The sequence below is a fragment of the Anabrus simplex genome, chromosome 1 (genome assembly GCF_040414725.1).
Source record: "Anabrus simplex isolate iqAnaSimp1 chromosome 1, ASM4041472v1, whole genome shotgun sequence".
In the NCBI taxonomy this organism is placed as follows: Eukaryota; Metazoa; Arthropoda; class Insecta; order Orthoptera; family Tettigoniidae; genus Anabrus; species Anabrus simplex.
In genome coordinates, this window is record NC_090265.1 from 1,746,645,786 (window position 1) to 1,746,660,617 (window position 14,832).

The 14,832-nt window shown below is 38.5% G+C and overlaps 1 protein-coding gene across 5 annotated transcripts in view; it reads right to left on the bottom strand.

Moving 5' to 3' along the window:
• lark (RNA-binding protein lark) overlaps positions 1–14,832 on the bottom strand; it is a 104,704-nt gene that overhangs the window by 24,506 nt on the left and 65,366 nt on the right. For 2 of the 5 annotated variants that reach the window (XM_067138489.2, XM_067138490.2), the window contains exons 5-8: positions 7,232–7,276; positions 7,032–7,149; positions 6,649–6,944; positions 6,333–6,377 (exon numbers count right to left, since the gene is read on the bottom strand). In XM_067138489.2, the coding sequence (XP_066994590.1) occupies positions 6,333–6,377; positions 6,649–6,944; positions 7,032–7,149; positions 7,232–7,276 (504 nt within the window). Of the gene's footprint in view, positions 1–6,328; positions 6,378–6,648; positions 6,945–7,031; positions 7,150–7,231; positions 7,277–14,832 lie in introns of those variants that run through there. The other 3 variants (XM_067138491.2, XM_067138493.2, XM_067138492.2) reach the window with 3 other exon arrangements.

Consider the following 14,832-nt stretch of genomic DNA (forward strand, 5'->3'; position numbering starts at 1 on the left):
GTCTTGATATCGACTCCTTAGGCCCTGTACACACGGAGCTACTCATTAGAAACGTGACTAGTTTGTAACCGGGGTCACAAACTTGTTGGTAACTGAACAGCGATTCGGCTCCACACACGAAGCTACTGTACGGTGACGAATTCTTCCTGATCGTATGTATGTTCAGTCCGTCAGCAATGCCGCTGGTGGGATCCTCAACAGCTCTGCCATCAGCTGTCATAGATGGCCTAGGCATCACTGAAGAGGAGTACTAGGGAAATGAGGAGTGAGGTAGTTTCCCGTTGTTTTCCTCACCAAGCCAGCGTTGCTATAACCTATCATCAGGCTGCCAAGCCCACTGAAATGCATACACCAACCGACCCTATTGAGCAACATTTTCACACCATTCATAGCAGGGACTGGCTGCATAAGGATTGGCATTACTAGCAACGCTCATACCTCAGTCACTATCACATTGTGAAAGCCAAGGATAAGACAGAGACAGATCTATGAAAGTAACAAAATTGCTCTAGCCTATACCAGAAGACATAGTGCACTGTAAACACTAGGTCCTGCCAGCAAAGGCATTCTTCCTGATTAGCCATTTGTAAAGTTCGGTGCGGACTTGCTAGATCGCTTCTTAACTTTGCTAGAATGTCAACCACTGACTCAAGTGACAAAGAAGACGATTGTGTTTCATTATTTCAGGAGGAAAAAAATAGAAGAAGGTATTGGGTTCACCCAAATCTTCAAAAGAACATCCACTGCAGATTATTCATAGCAGTAAAGGACTTCGAATAAACGGGTGCTAAATTTATTTTTATCGTATGACCGAACCGAGTTATATTGACTTTGTGCAGCTTATTTTTTTGCTATGTGCTTTACGTCGCACCGACACAGATAGGTCTTATGGCGACGTTGGGACAGGGAAGGCCTAGGAGTGCGAAGGAAGCGGCCATGGCCTTAAGGTACAGCCGCAGCATTTGCCTGGTGTGAAAATGGTAAACTACGGAAAACCATCTTCAGGACTGCCGACAGTGGGATTCGAACCCATTATCACCCGGATGCAAGCTCACAGCTGCACGACTAACCACGCGGCCAACTCGCCCGGTGGTGCAGCTTATTGCGCCTGCCATTCGACAGCTAAATACAAATATGAGGGAATGTGCAAGTGCCGAGAAAGTGTGCTAATTGCTAACAGGTAAGAAAAGTGAACTTTTTTTTTTTTTTTTTTTTTAAAGCTTAGAAAACAATTCCATGCTTATGTCCTTTCTTGGTAGTCCTTCATAATCCTTCAGCGTACAATTGTACAGTACGGGGTGTTTTTCAATTTCTCCCACTAACTGTATGTTGAAAACTTGTTCGCTTGCCATCGTAACAAGGTAGTCCATCACTGGGAACTGAACAAACATTTACCCATAATTTTGTCCGAGATTAAATCTGGACTCGCCTGAAAGCCCATATTTCTGCGCATGTTCCTTGACTCATTCCAAGGGAGCTGTCTTCATTACTGCCATCAAAAGAGTTTCTTTCACGGCCGCCTAGCAGGTAGCCCCGTACTTTAAAGTCTTTTTTCGATAATTCTATTAGAAGTCATGTTAGGAGCCTCATCTCACTTCCGTTACATCTCCATCAAAGTCATTGGTCAGTTTTTAAGACATATTCGCTTCAATATCCTATAACCGGCAGCAGTAGAAAACATTTTACAGCTTCTCCCTTGTACTCTTCAAGTTCCTGTTTTTTTCCTCATTTTTAAAAATAAATATGACTGATCATCATTCTCGTCAAGAGTCTAATTGTAACCGCAAATCTGTCAACTTAATTTTACAGCAATCTTACTACTTGTTCACACAGTCTGTTGCTTTGTCCGTTTTACTTGTAATAGCAATAATTAATACTTCCACCTTTGTAATTCTTCACATTTAAAATTTTTTTTTAAACCAACATTGTTATTTTTCATGTTAATTTTAGTTTAAGTCTCTTCAAGACATGTTTAAATTAATTTCATCTTATTACATGTTATTCAAATACTTATTTTTATTTCGTGGTTAAGACAATGGCTGATGAGGCCTTCATACTAGGCAAAACATGTACCATTTTTAATTAATAGATCAATGTAAATCATCCAAGATAATGACTTATTGTATTGATTAGGTGGTCAATTTAATAAATAACTTACTGTTATTATTCCAATCAAGTTGAATTGATCGAGTCTAAGCGCGAAGGTGCGATATAAACATTCGCGGACCCTCTGCGTACTTAAAGAATATACAGATGCGAGTCCATTTTCTGAAAGATTTGAATGTAGTCTTCATTAGAAAGGAATTTCACTTTTATCATATCCATACCTAGGTTATCGTAAGACAAATACCGTATGCACCACATTGGTCAACTTTATATGATGATGTTCCTAAGCCAGATATAGGCTACAGTCCATGCGAAAAAACTTCACTGTACCATTCAATACAAAATAAATTTCCTACTACTGAACGGAATACAAGCACAAATAGGCTCACCTTTTCTGTAACCATGCAACTGTGGCGAAAGCTCTTACTTAAGTTGTAAATCAAGTTTCTTACATAAGTGATGACAAATATTTTCAGGGCTAGGAAAAATGTGACCGTACTCGTAAGCAGCAATAGCGAATGTATGTTTATATGTTCGTAATTCTGATATAGGCTACCGTATCATGCGACAAACATTTGCTATACTTCACTGTGCTGATAATACAAGATAAATTTCTGACTTCTGAATGGAATGTGAAATACAAGTGCAAATAGACTCGCTGTGTTATTCAGCAATCTTGCTACTAACCGGCAAACAAAATTGAACATTGAAGCCAACAGCTTGCTCCCCGAACGTGCAACTTATCCTCTGGAAGTTCAGGAATTTAAGGCCTTTTTCCGCAATCACGCAAATGTGGCGACTGATCTTACCCGAGATGGAAATCAAGTTTGTTTCACAAGGGACGACAACATTTTCAGGGCTAGGAAAAATGTGATCGTACTAAGCGGTAACAACAAAAATTCGTGAAACAATAAGATAAATAGATTTAATATGATGAGAATCGGGGCTTCGAAATTATGACATGCTAAACAGGAAAACATGTTAATGAGGAACGCACTAACGAGGTTTCACTGTATAGAGCAATTTCTCTGGTGATGCAGTAGATATTTTCAGTAGTGTACTTTTAGAATGATAACCATATTTATCAATTAGTTATTGTACCTCGAAAGTGCAATTTCTGTATTAGATTTATGTTAACTCCTAAATCAACTACCTATGTGTAGACTCAAAGTCTGCTGCGACTACTCACTGTACGAAAAGCAGTGCAATTACCACATGGTTAACTAAGTTTGCCATAAGTATTCACAACTCAAGTGCACAGAACATATTTAACTGTATTGCCTCCCAGGCCCCGTTTCATCAACACATGTTAAATATATACTAACAAGTACAGTGAAACTTCTGAATGCGAGTAATTTGGTCTACGAGTGTTTTGCAAGAGGAGAGATCTTTGGTCCTGTATTGAAGAAATACCTCTCAGAACATAATCTGCCACTCAAAGTCTTGCTGGCTATGGACAATGCTCCTGCTCATCCTCCAGGCCTTCAGGATGACACTGGAGGAATTCGAGTTTAAGGAGAAGAGGAGGAAAAGTCAATGGAATCTCTCACTTCAACTGAGATTCGGGAGAAGTGCAAAATGTGGGAAACTGCAAAATTTTATAGAAAAACACCACCCGAATAAGGCTGTAACAGTGCGAGCGATGAATCAGTTCAATGACAATGCAATGTCATTTTCGTGAAATCATCAAGAGACAAAAAAGCAACAGTCATTGATCAGGTTCATCGTTAAAGTTGCACGAAAAGGAAACTATTCCGGTGAGCCCGCAGATTAGCAGCAATTCCATTAGTGAAATTCGTGCTACACAGTAACTCTTCAAGTCATCTCTAGACTCCCTCACACCAACAATGATTCTATTGTAAAGAAAAGTGCACTTAAATTTGTTTTACGTTATACAGTATTTTGTTTTAGAAATGGTATGAGAAAAAATATTTGTGTGTTGTGGACGAATCATCCACGTTTCAATTGCTTCTTATGGGAAAACTTGCTTTGATATACGAGCGCTTTGGATTACAACCATGTAGCCAGAACGAATTATGCTCCCAATCCAAGGTACCAATGTAGTTAGTTAATACGGAGTTAAAAAGTTAACATCTTGTTGGGTTTCTTGCGTTTCATAACTTTTCTTGTGAAATGTAAACTAATCGACCGTTAACTCTCCCAATATTGCGAAATGGTGCGAATCAAGGAGGCAGTGGTATGAACATGCTGTTTTACAGCGTGCTCCGATGCGCTTTTGAGTACAGCTGTAAAATATAGCGCGTGAAGTGAAACTGAATCGTAGTTCTAATTTTTCCTCCTTCGAAAAAGTTGTTAATTGAATTAGTTGGTAAATATATATAAGTTATTGAGTGCAAGCGCACAGATGGCTTGATGATAAAAGAAAAGGGTGAGGCGTGGAAGAAAAGTGCGCGAGTTTTTCAATGGGGTTAACAAATACTTTCTTAGCTGGTATCCACTATCACCTAACAAAATCACTTTGTTAATTGTCCCCACTTCAAACTGTGCTCCCATATGGTAGTTATTAAATATTTTATTGTCATGTACGGAAACAGACCACCTAGTAACTATATCCCTGATTTGGAGGTTAAGCTCACTAATCACCTGAACATTAACAGAGAAATATCCCTTCCGATTAAGATATTTCGGCTGAATAGCCTCCAGGTGAATGGATTCTTACATTTGTGTAATCTATTGCACCTAGAACAAACACCAGGACGGCTTATTTCATAGAAGTCGCGGATAATTTGCCGGCGCTCTTCTCCTGAAGGTAATGTTATATACCTCCTCCTCATGGAAGCTATTGCTGCAGACACTCGACAAACAACTCTACTGACAGTGGCTTCAGAAATTCCAGCGTTGTCTCTGACCATTATGTGATAGGAACCAGTAGCAAAAAATAGTGATATTATCAGTACTTGCAACATTGGAGAAAGAGGTTAAGTTTCTCTTTGTAGGATATTCCAACCTCGCTCGAATTTCGTCAACAACCTTAGCAACGACTATTTTCGATAACCTGTATCTATGAATAAATTCTGCATCAGTCAAATTTTCAGTCTTTACGTCACTGAACTCTTTTTTCGATCAGGATTATTGTGTAAAAGATCTAAGTATAGCAATACCGCATCTAAAGGGAGATTCACAGCAGCCATTACGGAACAGGTTGCTAAATGCTTATGTTAGCTATTTAACATGGGAAATGGATGATGTAACTTTAATAGGCAGTTTAAGATATGTTAACGTTAACAGTTGATGAAACGCCAGTTTTCTTAAATCGTATGTTAAAAATGATTTAAAACCTTGTTAAGTACCAACATGTGTTGTTCAAACCGGGCCCCAATCTTGCGGTCTCCTGATCAACCATGATTAGTAAAAACTTACAGAATTTGAGAACATAAAGAGGAAATTTTGAGAAGTATAGAAAAAGTGAGACAATATCAGATCTCTTGCGCAAAGCGGAATTTAAAAAGAATTTCAAAATGAACTCCATTAAGCACAGTACGTAACTATGTAGCAAATTCAACCTAAATATTTATCGAAAATTCCCTTGGACAATTAATTTCTAAATTTGGATTTTTAACAATGAACTGCTATCAAAACAGGACTTCAAGCAAGAAATTTTGCCAATCACAGAACAGCTCACAGGGCAGTGCCTATTCCTGTAAAAAGTGAAAGACTGAATTTTTGAACACACTGCAATCCACGAAGAAAACATTACCCGGCATTCAGCAGTTAATATTTAAGTAAAATACTCAGGAGTATCAGAACTTTCAAAGAAGTTCCCTAAGAAAGAAAGAAAGTAATATTAAACATGCAGATACAGGAAAATGAACCCCGTTGACATGTTAAGAGTGTTGAAGAGAGTAATTTTAGACAGACATTAAGGACTGCAGGAAAGCAGGTTGCAATGTTTAGTAAAGCAGATTTTATGGGAATGTTCCAATTCAAGCAGTTAATTTTACCTTCACAAGATTACTGGATATGCAGTATGCTGGCAGCAGAACAATGTTAAAAGCAAAAATATCTTGAAAAGCAAGATCCTGCCAAACTGTTGACAATCCTCATACTAACACATCAAATAATCTCAGATCACCTTTAGATATGCACCACCAAACCAAACATTAGGATACAGTGCTAGTTTTCTTGAAAGTTGTTCTTTGCTTCGCTATTAGACTAAGACATCACACAAAATACACATTGTTTATATGAAAGCCATCCAAACTCACCTTCTATCATCAAAACTGTCACGGCTGAAGTCCTCATACAGCCGGCTATAACATGGAAAAACTTCATTTAAACAATGGTATAATGTGAAGATATTTTTGCTTTAAACTGACATGCTGCAACAACGGGATCATCAGGATGGAGTGAAAGTAAAATACACAAAACCAAGTACGAAAATCATGCAATGTTCCCAGCACTACCCCACTACAGGAAAACTAAGCAATCAGTGCAATTCACCATACACTTCTAGCGCTCGTCACATACAATCAAGTAATATACTATACACTAAATCTACATCCATACACCTCTTATCCTTACCTAAACCTGCTGGGAGGTACAGCAGATGATGTAGGCGACCGTCTACTGAAGATGGAATATTCCGAAGATGGACGGTCATACACAGGAGAATCCCTCAAGGAACTGCCTGGACCACGCAGGCCAAGAGGGGGTGGAAGAGGATCACGTCTGGGAGGCAAAGGTGGAGGAGGAAGGAAGTCGCGGCGAAGAGAAGGTCCCAAATCACGTGGAGGTAGGGGAGGAAAGCGGCGTTCAAACAATTCACGGGGTCCATCATCAAAGCGGTTGCGATCGTAGTACATGTCATAGTATGAATCCTGGAAATAAAATTTACTGTTATTTGATGTTTATACGGCAGGTAAAATTCATTAAGGAAAAAACTGAGCTCTACCACTAGAGCTTACCCTTACACCAAATCTGCCCATCATGCGATCACGAAGAAATGGTGGTGGTGGAGGAGGGGGATAAGGTTCCCGACCAAATAATCGGTCCCTGAAGCCATTCCTATCTGGGCCAACCATCCTGAAAGAAGGATAGGAACATAAGATTTTGTATAATGTAAGAGCATAAAAATAAAAAAAAATTTAAAAACATGAAAACTCACCCAGTTTTCGGGCATTCCTTTGACCAATGGCCTCCTCTTCCACATCTGTACAAAAATTTTAAAAATACATTAAAGTTGGTAAGCAAGAGACTGCAAAAAGTACACAAGAGTTTTTAAACAGACTAAAATTTCCCTTGATAGATACAAGAATGTTTAGATAATAATTTCAGATCTTGGAAGTTCAAAAATCCTAACAATTTCAGATCAGCAACAATGTTGCTGCTGTATTTTCTGTAGGCTTACTTTGTTAAACCTCACATGAACATCTGAAAACAAAATAGGAAATAAAGTGCATATAAATGTTATGAAAGCACAATACTGAACAAGTGGAAAAACTATAATATTCCAAAAATATATTGGTTCATTCACTTTATTTAAATTTTAGGAGTCCAAGAGACTACAGGGTTGGTTTGTATAAACTAGAACGGTGTACACCATGCATTTCTTTATTTTACAAAAACCACATTAAATTTTAAAATTAACTAATTGCAATTACAACTTTCTTCATTATGCCAAATTAAAGACTGTTTGAACTTTGTAAGCTTGGTCTGACAGCTTCCCCTTCTTTTCCTCCTCTCTTCATGAATTCACTGAGGTTTCTCAGTTCTACTTTCTTCTGTTTTCCAATGGTCTTTTCTTAGCTTTTACTAGGAATGTGTGATTTGCAACCAGAATTCTGCAGAGTTACTTAAACATTTATGAGGTCTGTTGAGTTTATTTCTTGTAAATACTGCTTAATTTCTTCCAACCAGTCTATATGCTTAAGATACCCCTTCAAAAGTGAATTTCCATTACAAACCTAATCCCTTACCAAACTGTGGTGCATGCTGTAAAACAAGGAACTAAGAGCTTGTGATGGGCACCATCAAATACTTTTAACAATCAAATACTATAATACCAATATAAATGATCAGTTATTGAACATTATAAATTTTCCAGCTAACATTCTTAGTTGCCAGCGCTTCGCCCCCATGTGCTAGGCTGGGTTCATCAGTTGGCACCCAGCACACCTACCAAGATGCATGGCTAGTGCATATCGTGGAAGCCAACTGAAGGCTACCTTGAGCCACCAGTAGTGCCAATGTTCTATGAGAGACTTTGTATCATTACCAAAAATTGATGCCTGCTTGTCCATCAGATGATATAGATGTTGATTCCCATAGGGAATGAGCCCAGCCGAGCACATGGGGGCGAAGCGCTGGCAACCAGGAATGAGTTAGCTGGAAAATTTATAATGTCCAATAACAGACCATTTACATTGGTATTATAAATTTACTCATTTGGGACAAATATTTCAGATTCCCTATGGGAGTCAACATCTACACAATCAAATACTATTCGATTCTACAAGAAAACTTCTTATATTTCTCCCTCTACCCACACTGGCTAGTAATTTTATTTTTACTGTTACATGTTCCTTTCCATTCTTCCTACCTTTCTACAAGTCTTGTACCAAGTTTAAGAACGCCGTCAACATCTTTAACCAGCCCCAGTTCACCACTTATTTCTGTCCGTGTAGGGCCAGTGTCTTAAGAGGGTACCAACATCTTTGACTGACCCCAAAAATGTGATTTTTAATTTAAAATCTACAGTTCTCTCTTTTCAACATTGCAAAATTTTTGTTAATATCTCCAATACTTTCGGAGTTATGACCAAAGATGTGAAGCCCTGTCACCCAGCAAGCCCTTTATCGGTAAGTTTGTTGCTCGTTTCCCGTAACTTTTGCTTATTCAGAACAATTTCCCTGATAACTCTGAAAGTTTTTAAGATATGAAGATAAAACTTTGCACATGCATATTTCATAGAAGATATACTAGAATTATTGAGCTAATTTATTTGTCAAGTTTAAAAAATATTTTCATATGAAAAACTGGACTACTTGAAAATAACTTTATGAAAAAATATTCATACTTGATGGACGCCGCGGATTTTAGTACGTTGTGCAATTTTTAATAATAGATTATATGTAATAGCATAGGTTTACGCCGAGTGTTGGGCGGCGGGAAATAACCTGACTCCCTAAGGGGGCCAACGGCTTCGGGCGAATGAGCCCCTTTGGGTGGGGTGATGGTCCCCACAGTGGAGGAAATGCCACTGGAATCCATTATGCAGCGTCTGTTCTCCAGGTTAGGGGCGGCTGCACAAGGCGTCTGTACTCCAGAGGAGCGGCCTCATTATCACCTCACTGGATCACATCCAGAGTTGTAATTCGGGACCTAGTCCCACACAGGTGACACCTTGACAGTCAACCATGGAAGGTCTTTTAAGGAATACTCCACCGGCTGAACCAAGAGTTCAGAGAAGGCAGCATTCGGATACGGTGGGCTGCCACCTGAAAGATACCGTGAAGTCGGAGGCACGGAAATACCCCAGTACTACATACACGAATGAGACAAAATCAAGAATCAAACCAAAGCAGATAACATACTTCTCTACACACAACATAAACTCACTCGTGCAAACCGGTAAACTAAAAGTGATCACCGACATAATGGACCAACACAAAATTCTTATCATGGGATTACAGGAAATTAGAAACACTGACCAGGATGCCTTGGAATCTCAAGGGTACAGACTTTATAAAGGTATACCCGGGAAGAGAGTGATGAAGAATGTCCCACAATTTGGAACAGGATTTTTGGTCAGCCTTAAAATAATAAACTCAGTTCAAGAATTCAGATCACAGTCTCCACGACTCTCAACACTCACCTTAAAGGCGTCTAATAAAATCTATACTATAATAAATGCCCATGCTCCCACTAATGATAAAAACAACTCCTCAAAAGACCAGGAGGAAACAGGAGAATTTTGGGACCTATTGGACCAGACCATAGATAACATCCCCAAACACCATATAAAATTATTAATAGGTGACTTCAACGCTCAACTAGGCAGAGAAAGAAAATACCGTGACATCATCGGAAAATGGCCAGCACACAAGAAAACAAATAAAAATGGAGAGAGACTAGTTGACCTGTGTAGAAACCATAATTTAATCTCAAAATCTACATGTTTTAAGAGGAAACCTCAAAAACTCAAAACATGGAAACACCCTGACTACACTAAAGGAGAATGGCAACTGGACCACGTCTGCATGGACAAATACCACCACAAAGAGATCTATAACGTCAAAGTCCTCCGAGGAATAGACACAGGTTCAGATCACTACGTAGTTAAAATTAAAATTAAACTCACTCCCCAGAGGAGACAACAAAAGCAAGCCCTTAAAACTAAAAGAAAAATAGATCCTACCCAGCTAATCAACAACAAAAATTACCAGAAAGCAACTGAAAAAATAAAAATCACAGACAAACTTGAAGACTTAGTACACAACCTTAAACAAATTGCAGAAGACCTAGCTCCAATTAAACCACGTAAAAAACACCAATGGTGGAACAGTGAATGTGATGAAACAGTGGAGAAAAGACATCAGGCATGGCTATTACATCAGTCCCAAAAGACAGAAATATCCTATCAAAAGCTAGTAAAACAGAGAAAAGAAACTACCCAAGTCTTAAGAAGAATAAAAAGACAACATCATAAGGACACCCTGCAGTTAATTGAAGAACAGTTCAGTAAAACTAAATCAAGGGACTACTACAAAACCTTCAGAAAGCAGCTCCAAAAATATGAACCCCCGACCCTACTGATGAAGGATGAAGATGGTAAGCTGGCCCATAACAATAAAGACAATGCAGAAATTCTGGCTAAACATTTCAACAAGCTTTTAAATTGTGAGGAACCTACAGATCTCCTTCATTTGGACACCAACACCCCGATAAAAACATCACCAGAAAACATCAATCCCCCCACAATAAAGGAAGTCTACCAAGCTCTGAATAAATTAAAAAACTACAAAGCGCCAGGAGAAGATCAGACCTTTGCGGAAATCTGGAAATATGCAGGAACCTCAGCAAAAGTTGCCCTCCATCAACAACTTGTCTCTATCTGGATTAAAGAAGAACTACCAGAACACTGGACAACAGCCCTCATTCATCCTCTGCACAAAAAAGGGGACAAAACCGAACCTAATAACTACAGGGGAATCTCGCTCCTAGACATAACATACAAAATATTTTCAATAATCATCCTTAATAGGATAAGTTTACAACTTGAGAAAGAACTAGGAGAATATCAAGGAGGTTTCAGACCCTGGAGGAGCTGTCCTGATCAGATCATGAGTCTTAAGTTGATAATGGACTATAACAGGAGAAGAAACAGAGATATGGTGATAACATTTGTAGATTTCAAGAAAGCTTATGATTGCATCCATAGAGAATCTCTGTTTAAAATCTTAAGACACCTTGGACTACACCCCAAATTAATAAACATGATAAAATTGACTCTCACCAATACCAAGTCAAAAGTGAAGTTTAGAGGTGAAACATCAGAGACATTTGAAATTAAAACTGGACTACGGCAGGGAGATGGGCTCTCACCACTATTATTTAACTGTGCTCTAGAAATGGTAATGAGGGAATGGTTTAGAAAATGTCCCCCCAAAATAAAGATTGGCCGAAAAATCAAAACAAATTGCCTGGGTTTTGCTGACGATTTAGCATTACTAGCAGTGGACATAAAAGAAGCAAAAACTCAGATATCAGAACTTCAAAACATTGCAAATAAAATTGGCCTCGAAATATCATTTGAAAAAACAGAAATTATGCCCCAAAAACCAACACAGCTAAAAGAAGTCACCATAAATGGTAATAAAATCAAAATAGTAACTCAGTTTAAATATCTTGGAGAAGTAATAACACATAACTTAAATGAAAAAATCTCAATCCAAGTAAGAACAAATAGATTAGCTAAAGCACAAAAATTAACATGGGATATCTACAAAAAGAAATGTCTATCAATAAATACAAAAATAAAACACTACAACACAGTTATAAAACCGGAAGCTACATATGCAGCAGAAACACTCTTTTACCTGAATAAACAATCAAAGACTGACAGACTTCAGAAAATTGAAAGGAGGATTGGAAGAACCTGTATCAACAAAAAATATCAGAAAGATGGACAGTGGCGGTTAATACCTAACAAAGTCGTGTACAAAGAGCTAGAACCCATTACAGATACTATGCGTAAGAGGAGACTGGGATTCTTTGGACATATCATGAGGATGCAGGACTCGAGACTTCTGAAACAACTAGTACAACACAATCTCGTCTCAAAAAATACCACAACAGGATGTAAATGGATCAGAGAAGTAAGAGAGGATCTGAAGGAAATAGGCCTTACAACAGAAGACACCAAAAATAAGATAAAATTGAATACAAAACTCAAGAATACAAACCTCCGCTTTACCCTTACACAAAACAAACCAACAACACGCACATTTTCAACTGAGGAAAGGGCACGAAGATCGGAGCGTCTGAAGAAGTACTGGGAGGACCGCAAAGCCCGAACAATCCCTTCAAAGAGACCTGAACGACGGACTGACTAAAGTGATCCTATGTGGTCATAAAAGAAGAAGGAGAAGGAGGAGCATAGGTTTATGTGATTTCTAAATATGCAGACATGTTAAGGAATAATGTGATTAGCATACTTCAGTTTCCTTTTAGTAAGGACTTCCATTGCTGCAAAAAAAAGTTTTAACCCTTTAAGCCAGTATTAAATGTTGGCCAAGTTTTACACTACAGTGGTAATAAATTTTAAAAAATATCACAATTTTACATGCTGTCACACTGTTTAACTTCTGAATGACTTGTCTGATTTTGTTCAAAATAAGTGGATATGCAGTTCACATCATGTAGATATATCCGCATACGAAAGGTGGCATGCAGAGTAAAAAAATATCTAATTACCTTCTTATTGTAATAAAATTTGAATCAACAGGTGTCCATGACCAATCTGGTGAGCATTCAGTTATATTACTATCACTATGTACACCATACGTAATTCCCTGTTGTGCATAATCATCACTAACACTTTCATAAACACTTCGATTATTCTCACCACTAATTTCACCTAATATGCACTAAAGAGCTGCATTAGATAAATACACACCACGCGAGGACATGTAGTGTTTACGGTGATCGACGTTGAAGAAAAATTCTTTGTACTCCAACAAAATGCTGCATTATGGTAGCAGATACTCCCCTGCATGAAATGATACCCTGTGCCGCGAGCTATGCTAAAAAGTTCATGTTGACAACCAACAGACAGCACACAGATATACATCTAAAACACCTCTAGCCTAGCCCGTACAGGTATACGTCTAACCGTTTTGCAGGCCGTACACGTCCATGTCGAACTGGATTGAACTGTTAATACACCCCATTTTTCTATGTTCAAAGGTGTAGGTCCCCCCTTAAGAAGTAGTACAACGACGCAACAATCCTCTATTAACAGCCTACCAATCAGAACGAAAATGGAGAACATCCAATATTTTTTGAAAGAGAAAGAAGCCATGAACAGCATGAAAATGCAGTACTCCCCAGGTATCTCAAACTGAATACAGTTTGCGTTCGAAACGAACAAGAGATAACCAAGTGGGGTCAGATGGGAAGGAGCCTGACAAGTAGAAGAAATTACAGACCAAGCTAGGGATCCAATGGTCGGCAACAAATGCTCCCAAGATGAAAGCTCCTGGCCCCCCTTTTAGTCTTCGCCGTTTACATCGGGCAGGGGAATACCATGGATATTTCTCCAGTCCCAAAACACAGGGGGTTCAGGAATTCTCCATAATACTGTATTTATGGGAATAATCCCTGCACCCTAATTTTTGGAAGGACCCTTTTGGAAAAAAAAAAATTAAACTAAAATTCCCCCCCAGCGAAAGAGTAACGTAAGCATTAACAAACATTTCTTATTACTCCTCAAATTCCAAGTGGTATTTAAGCAAATATGAATACAACAGATATAGCTACTTTGCTTCAACATATTCGCAACATCACTGCTAGAAAATATATTTTCCATGAAAATTAGCAAGCAGGCCTTCTTATGGGACATTTCATTAATCTGAACTTGCAATAGGCTTGATTTGCTGTAGATCTGAAGATTCTTTGTCTCTTGCATCACTAGAATCCTCCCCAAAATTACTTAGAATTTGTCACACTCCACGTCTAAAACATTTCCACACGCAGTCTCCTTTTACTCGGATAGTAACACGACCAGTGGTGGATAATTCTTATTGTGCAATATGAACACTTGAAACAGACCCCGTTACTGCAAGCAATGAACATTGATTCACCATTTAAACCTTGTAAATGCGATGGTAAAAGCTATTTCCGTAATGTATCCAACAAGGTGCATTTGCAGTACTCAAATAATGCAATTAGATAACTTGCGAGGAAACATAACCTCACGCAACAAAAGAAAAAATTTGAAGACTAAGAAAAATCTACGCTGGCTCCCTGTGCAAGTGCTTTATTCATTGGATTACTGTACTGTATGCATGTTTAGATGCCTTGTGCTTGCACAGAGAGTACTCCGATACCCTTAAAACATCGTGGCTTATCCAACATCCCTATGACGAGGGAAGGAAGTAGGAAGTCTCTCGCATCCATCTGCTTTGCAACACAGGACTGTGACTATCCTCGTATGATTTCCCACCATGGCATTTCTCTTGTAACAGAAATGCCAAACACTGCCCC